The sequence below is a fragment of the Tachyglossus aculeatus genome, chromosome 17 (assembly GCF_015852505.1).
Source record: "Tachyglossus aculeatus isolate mTacAcu1 chromosome 17, mTacAcu1.pri, whole genome shotgun sequence".
Taxonomy (NCBI): domain Eukaryota; kingdom Metazoa; phylum Chordata; class Mammalia; order Monotremata; family Tachyglossidae; genus Tachyglossus; species Tachyglossus aculeatus.
In genome coordinates this window covers 23552778-23568242 of record NC_052082.1, presented here as the reverse complement: position 1 = coordinate 23568242, position 15465 = coordinate 23552778, and the positions used below count along the sequence as shown (strand labels likewise).

Sequence of the window (15465 nt, the reverse complement as noted above, 5' to 3'; positions counted from 1 at the left end):
CAATCATATTTATTGAGCACTTACTGTATGCAGAGCACTGTACTAAGCGCTTGGGAAGTACAAATCAGTAATATAGAGAGACGGTCCCTACCCACCAACAGGCTCACAGTCTAGAAAATGTATTCCCTCCTCTTAACTTCCCTCCTGAAATAGACTCAAGAAGGGCAGTGATGGCAGTTCAATTTGCGTAAGAGGCAGTTGCCTGGCCGGCTTATTGATTCTACCAATCCTGAAGCCAAGAGTTTGAACTATCATAGTCCAACATGGCGCCACTGGCTTCTCCACTTCCCGTCAGTTGGTGCAATCTGACTCCAGGCTAGTACCCCCTTCCCCGAGCTGTTCTCCTCCCCCCTGCAGTTATACAGTTTTCATGGTGCAATCCAGATGCTTTCCAGGCCTGGGAATGCTCATAGCTTGACCTTTAATCACTTGATACTCACCCTACCCTCAGTCCCACAGCACTCACATACCAATCCGTAATTTATTTTACTAACTGTCTCTCCCTCTAGACTCTAAGGTCCAGCTAGCACTCCCATCCCATAGCACTTCATTTTCCCAGGCACTTAGCACCCAGTCAGTGTTCATTAAATACCACTGATTTATTGATTGATCTGATTGTCCAGTGCCTTTAAAATATAGTAGGGGAGTTAGAACCTAGGCCCATGCTCTTTCCATTAGGCCACACTGCTTCTCAATTATCCTTAAATGCTCTTCTCCACCCATTCTCAATCAACATGATCATCTCAATTGTTTCCAGGTGAGTTTCAGAGCCTCCGCCCCACCAATTTCAGGGAAATTTTTCTTCTGGCTCGATAAGCAGCCTGAAGAAATCAAAGACCCTACCCACCTGATATTGTCTTAGATGTTTCAAATGTTATTGTCGTTCATGGATTCAGCTGGGTCACTCACTTCCATCAGATGCTTTTCTCTAAGCATCATCTTTCTAATCAAGGTGGTGCAGCAGAAAGAGCATGGACCTGGGAATAAGAGGATAAGATTCTGAGTCTGCCTCTGTCGCTTGTCTGCTGTGTGATCGTGCAATCCCTTCACTTCTCTGGGCCTCACTTTCCTCACCTGTAAAAATGGGGATTAAGTCCTACTCCCTTCTACCTAAACTGTGAACTCCATGTTAGACGGGGACTGTGTCCAACCTGATTATTTTGTATCTACTCCAGTGTTTAGTACAGCACCTGGCACGGAGGAAGTGCTTAACAAGTACCAATAAAAAAGCCAAAAAATTCAAATATTATTATGGTTATAATAATAATTCTCCCTCATGAAAAAGGCACTGACATCCTGTCTCCTTTCCTTCTGGTCCCTTCACTGTCCCTTCATGACTCCACACTCTTCCTGTCCCTTTTTAAACTTTTCTTACTATGATTTGGGAGTGAAGTACTACCTTTTTTCTCCTCCTCCATCCCTCTCCGGCCCTCCCCAGTCCTCCCAGGGGCTGTAATGGGAAAAGAGGAGGGAGGAAAGCGGTGGTCACCTCCCAGTTCTCCTTTTCTGAACCAAGCCTTTTACCCAAGTTCTGCTGGTCTCGGGATGCCCAGCCCAGAAAGGACCATCCACAGCTGTACAGTAAACATGTTTTAAAATTGGCACCAGCTGGAGGGGAGAGGGCACGGTAAGGGGAACCACAAGAGTGATGGGAGTGATGAAGGCCTAGGGGCATAGAAGACACAGGAAAATGAAAAAATAAAAGCCCTAAGGAACAGGGAAGGTCAAGTTTAAAGGGGGCAGAAGGGGTTGAACATACCTGTTTGCTGGGTGAGGATGCCAGAGTGAAGATGACCCAACTATTTTCTTTCTGCTGAAGTAAAAGTCCGTTATGCTTTCATGGAATCTTCTGGAGCTAGTTTTGACCCGGTGCCCAGTAGTGTCAACAAGTTCCGAGGGCATTGTCTCTATTGAAGGCATCTCTGCTGCTGCAAATATGCCCGTGACTGTCTCTCTGCCGTTGTTTTAACAGAGGGTTGTGGAGTCCAGGACTGCCTAAATGGACGATTTCATTTGAAAAGTATGAATAGTTACACAGATGAATGAAGAGTCAACCTTAGCAGTTTGAGTCAAGGTGTGGCAGGGTCTTATCTTCTATATGGACTGTACATCCTGGCACAAACCCAACAGGAACATCAAGTATCTTTTAAAGCTTCAGCAGCAGCATCTACAAACTAGAAGGGGGCATGCGCAAACTAGGGAGGCAAAATAAACAGCATAAAAGACGTTGTAAGATCATTTTGGGCAGGGAACGTGTCCACCAACTCTATTATATTGTACTCTCCCAAGCATTTAGTACAATACTCTGTACACAGTAAGTGCTCAATATATAGCATTGATGAGTTGATGGATTGATTAACAGTGAAACACAGCCTCAGAACCAAGCAACAGAATTTAGCCATGAACTGTTGGGAGATCATCACAGCAGAAAGACCAGCCCAGTGGCAGAAATCAAGAGAGGGGGTGATCTCCTGTAATAATAATGATAATGATAACAACAATAACAAGTTGTTAACTTAAAAAGTTAAGTACTTGCTATGTGCCAAACACTGTTTAAATTATATATTATAAATTATTTGTATTAAAGCCTGTCTCCTCCTTTCAACTGTAAGCTCGTTGTGGGCAGGAAAGTGCCTGCCTAGTCTGTTGTATTGGGAGATTACATTGTACAGCGTGGCTCAGTGGAAAGAGCACAGATTTAGGAGTCAGAGGTCGTGGGTTCTAATCCCGGCTCCGCCACTTGTCAGCTGTGTGACTTTGGGCAAGTTACTTAACTTCTCTGTGCCTCAGTTACCTCATCTGTAAAATGGGGATTAAAGACTGTGAGCCCCCCGTGGGACAACCTGATTACCTTGTATCTCTCCCAGTGCTTAGAACAGTGTTGGCACATAGTAAGCGCTTAACAGATACCATCATTGTTATTACTGTATTCTCCCAAGCACTCAGTTCAGGGCTCTGCAAATCGTAATCACTCATTAAATACCACTGATGATGTGCTTAGCTCAGGGGTAGATAATCAGATTGGACAAAGTCCCAGTAGCAAAAACCTTTCAAAGATCGTGATATCAAGAGGCAGGTTCAAAAGCAGAGAAACTCTGTAGTGTGGTGAGTTACATACTGAACTTTCTGATTTTAACTTTCAAATAGACCTTGGAAAAGCCTTCCTCTTGAATGGTCTGCAGTTTATCATTTTCTGGTCTTTGGTGTCCTCTGGTGGCAAATCTGGCTTTCTAATTTGTAGAAGACTAGGGTATCATCAGGTTCTCAATCAACCAATCAGTCAATCAAGGGTAATTATTGAGTGGTTACTATTTGCAGAGCACTGTACTAAGCACTTGGGTGAGTACAATACAACAGAATTAACAGACAAGTTCCCTAAGCGCTTAGTACAGTGCTCTGCACATAGTAAGCGCTCAATAAATACGATTGATGATGATGATGATGCCCATAATGAATTTCTTAAAGATTAGCAGTGTGGCTCAGTGGAAAGAACCCGGGCTTGGGAATCAGAGGTCATGGGTTCTAGTCCCGGGTCTGCCACTTGTCTGTGTGACTTTGGGGAAGTCACTTAACTTCTCTGGGCCTCAGTTACCTCATCTGTAAAATGGGGATTAAGACTGTGAGCCCCATGTGGGACAACTTGATTACCTTGTGTGCCCCCAGTGCTTAGAACAGTGCTTGGCACATAGTAAACGCTTAACAAAAGCCATCATTATTGCTATTATTATAAGCAGAGGTCTAACCGGGCAGGACCTTCTGACTGCACTGGTCTATATTGAGTTTAATTGTTAATCAAATCAGTGCATACTGATTTAATATTTTAGTGCATACTGTACTGGTAAGCACAACCGTGTGCCAAAACCATGAACCCTGCTGTAGACGTAGCGGGGCAGGAGATGTCAATCACGTACGTATAGCTGGAGCAATGACAAGGAGGTAGTGGTTAGTAACATCTGTATATTAGGGTGAAGTAACCAAATGAATCACTGAATATGTGTATACATTAATGCTGAAGGTGGACGGCAAAAGCATGGGCTTGAGAGTCAAGAGGATTTGGGTTCTAATCCCGGCTCTGCCACTTGTCTGCTGTGTGACCTTGGGCAAGTTACTTAACTTCTGTGCCTCAGTGACCTCTTCTGTAAAATGGGGATTAAGACTGTGAGCCCCATATAGGACAAGGACCGTGTCCAACCTTATTACCTTGTATCTACCTCAGCGCTTAGAACAGTGCGCGGCACATAGTAAGGGCTTAAACAAATACCATTATTATTATATTTAATAATAATAATAACGATGGCATTTACTAAGCCCTTATTATGTGCAAAGCACTGTTCTAAGCACTGGGGAGGTTACAAGGTGATCAGGTTGTCCCACGAGGCGCTCACAGTCTTAAATCTCATTTTACAGATGAGGTAACTGAGGCACAGAGAAGTTAAGTGACTTGCCCAAAGTCACACAGCTGACAGTTGGCGGACTCCTGATTTGAACCCGTGACCTTTGACTCCAAAGCCTGTGCTCTTTTCCACTGAGCCACAATGCTTCTCAACAAAACAAAATTGTACTCTGTTTTAGCCACTGCCCAGTAGAGATTTGCTTTGTTAGTAGAAATTTAATAATAAACATAAGGTTGGACAGTTATTCATTTCTGTCAGTTGGCTACCTGATATTTTCTTCAGGCTGAATAGAGCAGTCGCTCAACTAGCTTCCAGCATTTCCCATTCACCTGAACTTTTAGATTAAGAGCAGATTAATGAGGTGAACAATGGGTGTGAATGATGGGGACAGAACAGCCGGCATTTCTGTTGAAACTGAAAACGGATTCTAGTCCAAGGGTTTTGCTGCCATCTGATGGGTGTAAGTATTTATGTATTTATTCTATTTATTTTATTTTGTTAATATGTTTTGTTTTGTCCTCTGTCTCCCCCCTCTAGACTGTGAGCCCGCTGTTGGGTAGGGACCGTCTCTATATGTTGCCAACTTGTATTTCCCAAGCGCTTAGTACAGTGCTCTGCACACAGTAAGTGCTCAATAAATACGATTGAATGAATGAATGGGCCACCTGCTTGCTCCACTAGGCTCCTGATTCACACACCCTTCCCTCATTTTTTACTTTTTAGAAATGGTATTTAAGTGCTTACTATGTGACAGACACTGTCCTAAGCACTGGAGTAGATCCAAGCTAAGTCACAGTGCCTGTCCCACAAGGGGCTCACAGTCCTAATCCCCGTTTTACAGCAGAAGTAACTGAGGAACAAAGAAGTTAAGTAACTTGCCCAAGGTCACACAGCAGACAAGTGGCGTAACCAGGATTAGAACCCAAGTCCTTCTGGCTCCTGAACCCAGGCTCTCTATCCATTAGGCCATGCTGCTTCTCATGTATCTTACGTGAAAAAAATAGCATGCGCATCACAAACAGCTCTACCATATCCATCTATTTTCTTGGTGATTGTTGTAGTGGTAGTAATTATAGTAGTAGTAATAGTAGAAGCAGAGAAGCAGAATGGCGCAGTGGATAGAGCAAGGGCCTGGCGGTCAGAAGGTCATGGGTTTTAATCCCGGCTCCACCACTTGTCTGCTGTATGGCCTTGGGCAAGTCTCTTCACTTCTATGTGCCTCAGTTGCCTCATCTGTAAAATAGGGATTGAGACCGTGAGCCCCATGGGGGACAGGGACTGTGTCTATCCCGATTTGCTTGCATCCTTACCAGCACTTTGTACAGTGTCTGGCATGTAGTAAGCGCTTAAGAAGTACCATAATTATTATTATTAGTAGTAGTACACATAGCATTGGCACTACAGCTGCAAACGCTTTGGCCATAAATGTCTCCTACCTGAAAAAAGAATGCATGAATCTCACGAAGAATTGTACCCTTGTCCACCTATTTGCTTGATGTTTGTAGAAGTAGTAGCTGTGGTAATATTTGTTGGTGTAGTAGTTGTAGCAGTAGTAGTAATAGTAGTAGTAGTAGTGATATTCACTGAGCATTCAGTCAGTGCATTGAGCCATACAGGTTGCTTAGGAAGAACAGGATGACAAAGTGAATGTTTCCTGCCCAGAAGGATCTTGCATACTAATAGGGGAGAAAAACATAAAAAATATTGACAAGTAGATTAGCCTAAATAAATACACGTGAGTACACTCAGTGTTCTGGTAAGAACATGACTGATAAGGATGAGAGTGTGAGAGTGTGAACAGCACTGCAGCATAAACCCTGTGCTGCTTCTCAGTCCTGAGGTCTTGGAACAGAAAGACTCATCTATTATTCTCAACAGGAGACTTCATTATCACTTTGTTTCCACTGTAATTATTTTAGTGCTACCTTAAGTAGGAGGATAAGTGGGAAGAGCAGGGGCCTATGAGTCAGAGGACCTGGGTTCTAATCCTGGCACTGCCACTTGCCTGCTGGGTGACTTTGGGCAAGTCATTTAACTTCTGGGACTCAGTTTCGAGAAAACCAGGGAGAATGCTTCCAATGGCAAGTCGTTTAATAGAGTTAATTAATAAGGGGTTGTTTTCATTGATTATCTCAACTGTAAAATGGGGACTAAATCCCTGTTCTCCTTCCCACTGAGACTGTGAGCTCCTCCCACTTAGACTATAATACCCAGGGACCATGTCCATTCTGATTGACTATTACCTATTCCAGCACTGAGAACAGTGCTTGGCACATAGTAAGCATTAAACAATTACCATAAAAAAGCAAAAAAAACCCAAAACACCCAAAGAAAACCCTGCATTGGTTCTTGGTTTTTGTTTAGTCCTTATCAATACCAGGGATTGTTGCCTATATGAGGAAGTTTGGCCTCAAGACTTTCTGAACTTGTTAGCTTCATTGGTATGGGTGGGTAGCAGTAGTAAAATGAAATGGGATTATCTCATATCTCATGGGATTATTTTTCAGGGCCTCTGAGCACTTAAGACAGATTTGATTTGCAAGGATCCTGAAAACACATCCTAAGACACATATGATGAGAGGGACTGTGGAGAAACTAAAATATCCTTAAGGACAACAAGCAGTGTTATTGAGAAGAGGCAGCCCAAAGCCAGGGTCACGGTTCAAAAATTGTGGCAGATGCTTCATTCCCTTGTGAAAAACAGTGCAAAGTCACAGATGGCAGTTTCCACAGGGAGACTGTTGGTCCAAGGCCAGCCAGTTTCCAGAGTTCTGTGTTTCATGGGGAACTGGTGTGTCCTCAGCAGCTGGAGCTAGCACAGCGTCAGCACTGAGGGTGGGGAGGCAATGTCTAGGGAATAGAGGTGATCGACTACCGCAGACGTACAGAGGGCCAGAAGCTGGGACAATTCCAGTGCAATTCCTTCTCTGCCTTCAAACATGCCCACGTCTCCCCCATCCTAAAAAAACCCATCTCTTGACCCCACTTCCCCTTCTAGTTATCGCCCTATCTCCCTCCTACCATTCCTTTCCAAAATCCTTGAACGAGTCATCTACATGCGCTGCCTCGAATTCCTCAACACCAACTCTCTCCTTGACCCCCTCCGATCTGGCTTCCGTCCCCTACATTCCACGGAAACTGCCCTCTCAAAGGTCACCAATGACCTCCTGCTTCCCAAATCCAACGGCTCCTACTCTATCCTAATCCTTCTCGACCTCTCAGCTGCCTTCGACATTGTGGACCACCCCCTTCTCCTCATCACGCTATCCAACCTTGGCTTCACAGACTCTGTCCCTCTCCTGGTTCTCCTCTTATCTCTCTGGCTGTTCATTCTCGGTCACTTTTGCGGGCTCCTCCCCCCCTCCCATCCCCTTATTGTAGGGGTTCCTCAAGGGTCAGTTCTTGGTCCCCTTCTGTTCTCTATCTACACTCACTCCCTTGGTGAACTCATTCGCTCCCACGGCTTCAACTATCATCCCTACGCTGATGACACCCAAATCTCCATCTCTGCCCCTGCTCTCTCTCCCTCCCTTCAGGCTCGTGTCTCCTCCTGCCTTCAAGACATCTCCATCTTGATGTCTGCCCGCCATCTAAAACTCAGTATGTCCAAGACTGAACTCCTTATCTTCCCTCCCAAACCCTGCCCTCTCCCTTACTTTCCCATCACTGATGACGACCCTGCCATCCTTCCCGTCTCACAAGCCCGCAGCCTTGGTGTCATCCTCGACTCTGCTCTCTCGTTCACCCCTCACATCCAATCCGTCACCAAAGCCTGTCGGTCTCACCTCCGCAACATCATCAAGATCCGCCCTTTCCTCTCCATCCAAACTGCTACCCTGCTGGTTCAATCTCTCATCCTATCCCGTCTGGACTACTGCATCAGCCTCCTCTCTGATCTCCCATCCTCCTGTCTCCCCCCACTTCAATCTATACTTCACGCTGCTGCCCAGATAATCTTTGTGCAGAAACGCTCTGGGGATGTTACTCCCCTCCTCCAAAATCTCCAGTGGCTACCAATCAGCCTACGCATCAGGCAAAAACTCCTCACTCAAGCGCTTGGGAAGTCCAATTCAGCAACAAATAGAGACAATCCCTGCCCACACCGGGCTCACAGTCTAAACAGACATCAAAACATAGCAGCGTGGCTCAGTGGAAAGAGCCCGGGCTTAGGAGTCAGAGGTCATGGGTTCAAATCCCATCTCCTCTGCTTGTCAGCTGTGTTACTTTGAGCACGTCACTTAACTTCTTTAGGCCTCAGTGACCTCATCTGTAAAATGGGGATGAAGACTGTGAGCCCCACGTGGAGCAACCCGATCACCTTGTATCCTCTCCAGCGCTTAGAACAGTCCCGGCACATAGTAAGCGGTTAACAAATGCCATTATTATTATTATTATTACTAAGCGTTTGGGAAGTCCAATTCAGCAACAAATAGAGACAATCCCTGCCCACACCGGGCTCACAGTCTAGACAGACATCAAAACATAGCAGAGTGTCTCAGTGGAAAGAACACGGGCTTGGGAGTCAGAGGTCATGGGTTCAAATCCCGTCTCTGCCTTTTGTCAGCTGTGTGACTTTGAGCACGCCACAACTTCTTTAGGCCTCAGTGACCTCATCTGCAAAATGGGGATGAAGACTGTGAGCCTCACGTGGAGTAACCCGATCACTTAACTTCTTTAGGCTTAAGTGACCTCATCTGCAAAATGGGGATGAAGACTGTGAGCCCCATGTGGAGCAACCCGATCACTTAACTTCTTTAGGCCTCAGTGACCTCACCTGCAAAATGAAGATGAAGACTGTGAGCCTCACGTGGAGCAACCCGATCACTTAACTTCTTTAGGCCTAAGTGACCTAATCTGCAAAATGGGGATGAAGACTGTGAGCCCCATGTGGAGCAACCCGATCACCTTGTATCCTCTCCAGCGCTTAAAACAGTGGTTGGCACATAGTAAGCGGTTAACAAATGCCATCATTATTATTATTAATTATTACTAAGAGCGTGGGAAGTCCAATTCAGCAACAAATAGAGACAAATCGAGAGAAGCAGCGTGGCTCAGTGGAATGGGGCCGGGCTTTGGAGTCAGAGGTCATGGGTTCAAATCCCAGCTCCGCCAATTGTCAGCCGGGTGACTTTGGGCAAGTCAATTGACTTCTCTGGGCCTCAGTTCCCTCATCTGCCCCGGGCCCCACCCGCGCTTTAGCTTTTTAGACTGTGAGCCCACTGTTGGGTAGGGACTGTCTCTCTATGTTGCCAACTTGTCCTTCCCAAGCGCTTAGTCCAGTGCTCTGCACACAGTAAGCGCTCAATAAATACGATTGATTGATTGATTCTCTGGGCCTCAGTTCCCTCATCTGTAAAATGGGGATGAAGAGGGTGAGCCCCCCGTGGGACAACCTGATCACCTTGTAACCTCCCCAGCGCTCAGAACAGTGCTTTGCACATAGTAAGTGCTTAATAAATGCCATCAAAAAAAACCAAACAAATAGAGATGATCCCTGACCAAACCGGGTTCACAGTCTAGACAGACAGGCGGCCTGTCCTCCGCTGCCCCGGGCCCTGCCCGCGCTTTGGCTTTTTAGTCAGTGACTTTGGGCAAGTCACTTGACTTCTCTGGGCCTCAGTTCCCACATCTGTAAAATAGGGATTAATAATAATGACGGCATTTATTAAGCGCTTACTATGTGCAAAGCACTGTTCTAAGCGCCGGGGAAGTTACAAGGTTGTCCCTCAGGGGGCTCACAGTCTTAATCCCCATTTTACAGATGAGGTAACTGAGGCACAGAGAAGTTAAGTGACTTGCCCAAAGTCGCACAGCTGACAATTGGCAGAGCCGGGATTTGAACCCATGACCTCCGACTCCAAAGCCCGGGCTCTTTCCACTGAGCCACGCTGCTTCTCTAAAGACTGTGAGCCCCACATGGGACAACCTGATCACCGTGTAAACTCCCCAGCGCTTCGAACAGTGCTCTGCACATAGGAAGCGCTTAATCAATGCCATCATTCTAGACTGTGAGCTCGCTGTTGGGCAGGGACCGTCTCTCTATGTTGCCGACTTGTAGTTCCCCAGCGCTTAGTCCAGTGCTCTGCACACAGTAAACGCTCTATCAATAGGATGGATTGATTGATTGATTGAGTTGGCGGCAGGGCGGGCTGACAGGCCCTGCTGAGAGCTCACCTCCTCCAGGAGGCCTTCCCAGACTGAGCCCCTTCCTTCCTCTCCCCCTCGTCCCCCTCTCCATCCCCCCATCTTACCTCCTTCCCTTCCCCACAGCACCTGTATATATGTATATATGGTTGTACATATTTATTACTCTATTTATTTATTATTTATTTATCTTACTTGTACATTTCTATCCTATTTATTTTATTTTGTTGGTATGTTTGGTTCTGTTCTCTGTCTCCCCCTTTTAGACTGTGAGCCCACTGTTGGGTAGGGACTGTCTCTATGTGTTGCCAATTTGTACTTCCCAAGCGCTTAGTACAGTGCTCTGCACATAGTAAGCGCTCAATAAATACGATTGATTGATTGATTGACTGATTGACAGGTGGGGCCTGGCGGCCGGCGGCTCGTGGCTGTCCACGTTCCCCTATAGGGAGCGAGGGCGGGGGCGGCGGCGGCCAATGGGGGCGGCCCACGCCCCAGGCCCCGCCCCCTCGGCCGTGCCCGGAGGAAGCCGATTGGTCCACGGAGGCGGCCGCCGAGGCCCGGGGAGCGGCCGAGCCCGGGGCGCCGCGCCCTCCGGAACAGCCCCGGCGGCGGCGGCGGCGGCGGCGGCGGAGTGCTAGGCCCCATCGGCCCCCATCGGCCATGGTGTCCCCCGGCTCCCTGTCCAACCGCCTGGGCTCCGTCTTCCCCTTCCTGCTGGTGCTCGTCGATCTGCAGTACGAAGGTGCGACCCCCTCCTTCATCCCCCCCAATCTTACCTCCTTCCCTTCCCCCCACCACCTGTATATATATATATATATATATATATTTGTATATATTTATTACTCTATTATTTATTTATTTATTTGACTTGTACATATCTAGTCTATTTTATTTTGTTAGTATGTTTGGTTTTGTTCTCCGTCTCCCCTTTTTAGACTGTGAGCCCACTGGTGGGTAGGGACTGTCTCTCTGTGTTGCCAACTTGTACTTCCCAAGCGCTTAGTACAGTGCTCAGTACACAGTAAGCGCTCAATAAATACGACTGATTGATAGATTGATTGATCCCCAGGCCGCCGGCCGAACCGGGGACTCCGTGCAGGGGAAGGGGGAGCCCCGGGGGCCGGGCCGCCCTTGCAACCGGGCCTCTCCCCGCCGGGGGCTCCCGGGGTCGGCGGGCGGGTGGCCTATCTATCTATCTATATCTATCTATCTATCTATCATCTATCTATCTATTTATTCATTTATTTATTTTACTTGTACATATCTATTCTATTTATTTTATTTTGTCAGTATGTTTGGTTTTGTTCTCCGTCTCCCCCTTTTGGACTGTGAGCCCACTGTTGGGTAGGGACTGTCTCTAGATGTTGCCAACTTGGACTTCCCCAGCGCTTAGTACAGTGCTCAGCACACAGTAAGCGCTCAATAAATACGATTGATTGATTACCCAGGCCGCCGGCCGAGCCGGGGATTCCGTGCAGGGGGAGCCCCGGGGGCTGGGCCGCCCCTGCAACCGGGCCTATCCCCGCCGGGGGTTCCCGGGGTCGGCGGGCGGGTGGCCTTTCTTTCTTTCTTTCTCTCTCTCTCTCTCTCTCTCTCTCTCTCTCTATTTATTTATTTATTTTACTTGTACATATCTAGTCTATTTTATTTTGTTAGTATGTTTGGTTTTGTTCTCCGTCTCCCCCCTTTTAGACTGTGAGCCCACTGTTGGGTAGGGACTGTCTCTAGATGTTGCCAACTTGGACTTCCCCAGTGCTTAGTACAGTGCTCAGCACACAGTAAGCGCTCAGTAAATACGACTGATTGATTACCCAGGCCGCCGGCCGAGCCGGGGACTCCGTGCAGGGGGAGCCCCGGGAGCTGGGCCGCCCCTGCAACCGGGCCTATCCCCGCTGGGGGTTCCCGGGGTCGGCGGGCGGGTGGTCTCTCTCTCTCTCTCTCTCTCTCTCTCTCTCTCTCTCTCTCTCTCTCTCTTTATTTATTTATTTTACTTGTATATATCTCGTCTATTTTGTTGGTATGTTTGGTTTTGTTCTCCGTCTCCCCCTTTTAGACTGTGAGCCCACTGTTGGGTAGGGACTGTCTCTCTGTGTTGCCAACTTGTACTTCCCAAGCGCTTAGTACAGTGCTCAGCACACAGTAAGCGCTCAGTAAATACGATTGATTGATCCCCAGGCCTCCGGCCACTCCGTGCAGGGGAAGGGGGAGCCCCGGGGGCTGGGCCGCCCTTGCAACCGGGCCTCTCCCCGCCGGGGGCTCCCGGGGTCGGCGGGCGGGTGGCCTATCTATCTATCTATATCTATCTATCTATCTATCTATCTATCTATCTATCTATCTATCTATCTATCTATTCATTTATTTATTTTATTTGTACATATCTAGTCTATTTTATTTTGTCAGTATGTTTGGTTTTGTTCTCCGTCTCCCCCTTTTGGACTGTGAGCCCACTGTTGGGTAGGGACTGTCACTAGATGTTGCCAACTTGGACTTCCCCAGCGCTTAGTACAGTGCTCAGCACACAGTAAGCGCTCAATAAATACGATTGATTGATTGATTGATGGATCCCCAGGCCGCCGGCCGAGCCGGGGACTCCGTGCAGGGGAGAGGGGAGCCCCGGGGGCTGGGCCGCCCCTGCAACCGGGCCTCTCCCCGCCGGGGGTGCCCGGGGTCGGCGAGCGGGTGGCCTTTCTATTTATGTATTTATTTGTTTGTTTATTTGACTTGTACATATCTATTCTATTTATTTTATTTTGTTAGTATGTTTGGTTCTCCGTCTCCCCCTTTTAGACTGTGAGCCCACTGTTGGGTAGGGACTGTCTCTCTGTGTTGCCAACTTGTACTTCCCAAGCGCTTAGTACAGTGCTCAGCACACAGTAAGCGCTCAATAAATACGATTGATTGATCCCCAGGCCGCCGGCCACTCCGTGCAGGGGAAGGGGGAGCCCCGGGGGCTGGGCCGCCCTTGCAACCGGGCCTCTCCCCGCCGTGGGTGCCCGGGGTCGGCGAGCGGGTGGCCTTTCTATTTATGTATGTATATATGTATGTATTTATTTATTTATTTTACTTGTACATATCTAGTCTGTCTTATTTTGTTAGTATGTTTGGTTTTGTTCTCTGTCTCCCCCTTTTAGACTGTGAGCCCACTGTTGGGTAGGGACTGTCTCTCTATGTTGCCAACTTGTACTTCCCAAACGCTTAGTACAGTGCTCAGTACACAGTAAGCGCTCAATAAATACGATTGATTGATTGATTGATTGATCCCCAGGCCGCCGGCCGAACCGGGGACTCCGTGCAGGGGAAGGGGGAGCCCCGAGGGCCGGGCCGCCCTTGTAACCGGGCCTCTCCCCGCCGTGGGTTCCTGGGGTCGGCGGGCGGGTAGCCTTTCTAATCTATCTATCTATCTATTCCTTTATTTATTTTACTTGTACATATCTATTCTATTTATTTTATTTTGTTAGTATGTTTGGTTTTGTTCTGTCTCCCCCTTTTAGACTGTGAGCCCACTGTTGGGTAGGGACCTTCTCTCTATGTTGCCAACTTGTACTTCCCAAGCGCTTAGTACAGTGCTGAGCACACAGTAAGCGCTCAATAAATACGATTGATTGATTGATTGATCCCCAGGCCGCCGGCCGAGCCAGGGACTCCGTGCAGGGGAAGGGGGAGCCCCGACGGGCCTTTCCCCGCCGGGGGTTCCCAGGGTCGGCGGGCGGGTGGTCTATCTATCTATCTATCTATCTATCTATCTATCTATCTATCATCATCTCTCTTATTTATTTATTTATTTTACTTGTACATATCTATTCTATTTATTTTATTTTGTTAGTATGTTTGGTTTTGATCTCTGTCCCTCCCTTCACACCGTGAGCCCACTGTTGGGTAGGGACTGTCTCTAGATGTTGCCAACTTGTACTTCCCAAGCGCTTAGTCCAGTGCTCTGCACACAGTAAGCGCTCAATAAATACGATTGATTGATCGATCGATCGTATTTATTGAGCGCTTGCTGTGTGCAGAGCACTGGACTAAGCGCTTGGGAAGCACAAGTTGGCAACAGACTAGAGACGGTTCCTTACCCGACAGTGGGCTCACAGTCTAGAAGGGGGGGGACAGAGAACAAAACAAAACATATTAACAAAATAGAATAGATATGTACAAGTAAAATGAATAGAGTAATAAATACTATAAATTCATACTATACTATATTTATATATGTAAATATATATATCTGTCTCCCCCTTCTAGACTGTGAGCCCACTGTTGAGTAGGGACTGTCTCTATGTGTTGCCAGCTTGTACTTCCCAAGCGCTTAGTACAGTGCCCTGCACACAGTAAACGCTCAATAAATACGAGTGATTGATATAATTATATATAAGATAAATAAAGAGTAAAATACTATGAATTCATACTATGCTATATTTATATATATAATATGAATTTATACTATAAATTCAATAAATAATAAATTGAATAAATAAATTCAAAGCCCTACTGAGAGCTCACCTCCTCCAGGAGGCCTTCCCAGACTGAGCCCCCTCCCCATCCCCCCGCCTCACCTCCTTCCCCCTCCCCACCGCACCTGTATATATGTATTTGTACCTATTTATTACTCTATTTTACTTGTACATATTTACTATTCATTTTTGTTGTTAATATGTTTTGCTTTGTTGTCTGTCTCCCCCTTCTAGACTGTGAGCCCACTGTTGGGTAGGGACCGTCTCTAGATGTTGCCGACTTGTACTTCCCAAGCGCTTAGTACAGTGCTGTGCACACAGGAAGCGCTCAATAAATACAATTGAATGAATGAGTGAATGACGGCGGCCCCGGGACTTGTTGGTGTCGGCCGCCCCACGCGGGAAGGCGGGTAGGGGCGGCCGAGCAAGGGGCCAGCTTCCCATCCCGGAGCCCAATTTCAATGTCAATCAATCAA

The 15465-nt window shown here is 47.2% G+C and overlaps 1 protein-coding gene across 1 annotated transcript in view; it reads left to right on the top strand.

The window, feature by feature from the left end:
• Positions 1–11168: 11168 nt before the first annotated feature.
• Positions 11169–15465, top strand: part of DNAJC3 (DnaJ heat shock protein family (Hsp40) member C3) — a 65679-nt gene continuing 61382 nt past the window's right edge. The window contains exon 1 of the mRNA XM_038758918.1: positions 11169–11283. Within this exon, the coding sequence (XP_038614846.1) occupies positions 11202–11283 (82 nt within the window). The 5' untranslated portion in view covers positions 11169–11201. The remainder of the gene's footprint in view (positions 11284–15465) is intronic.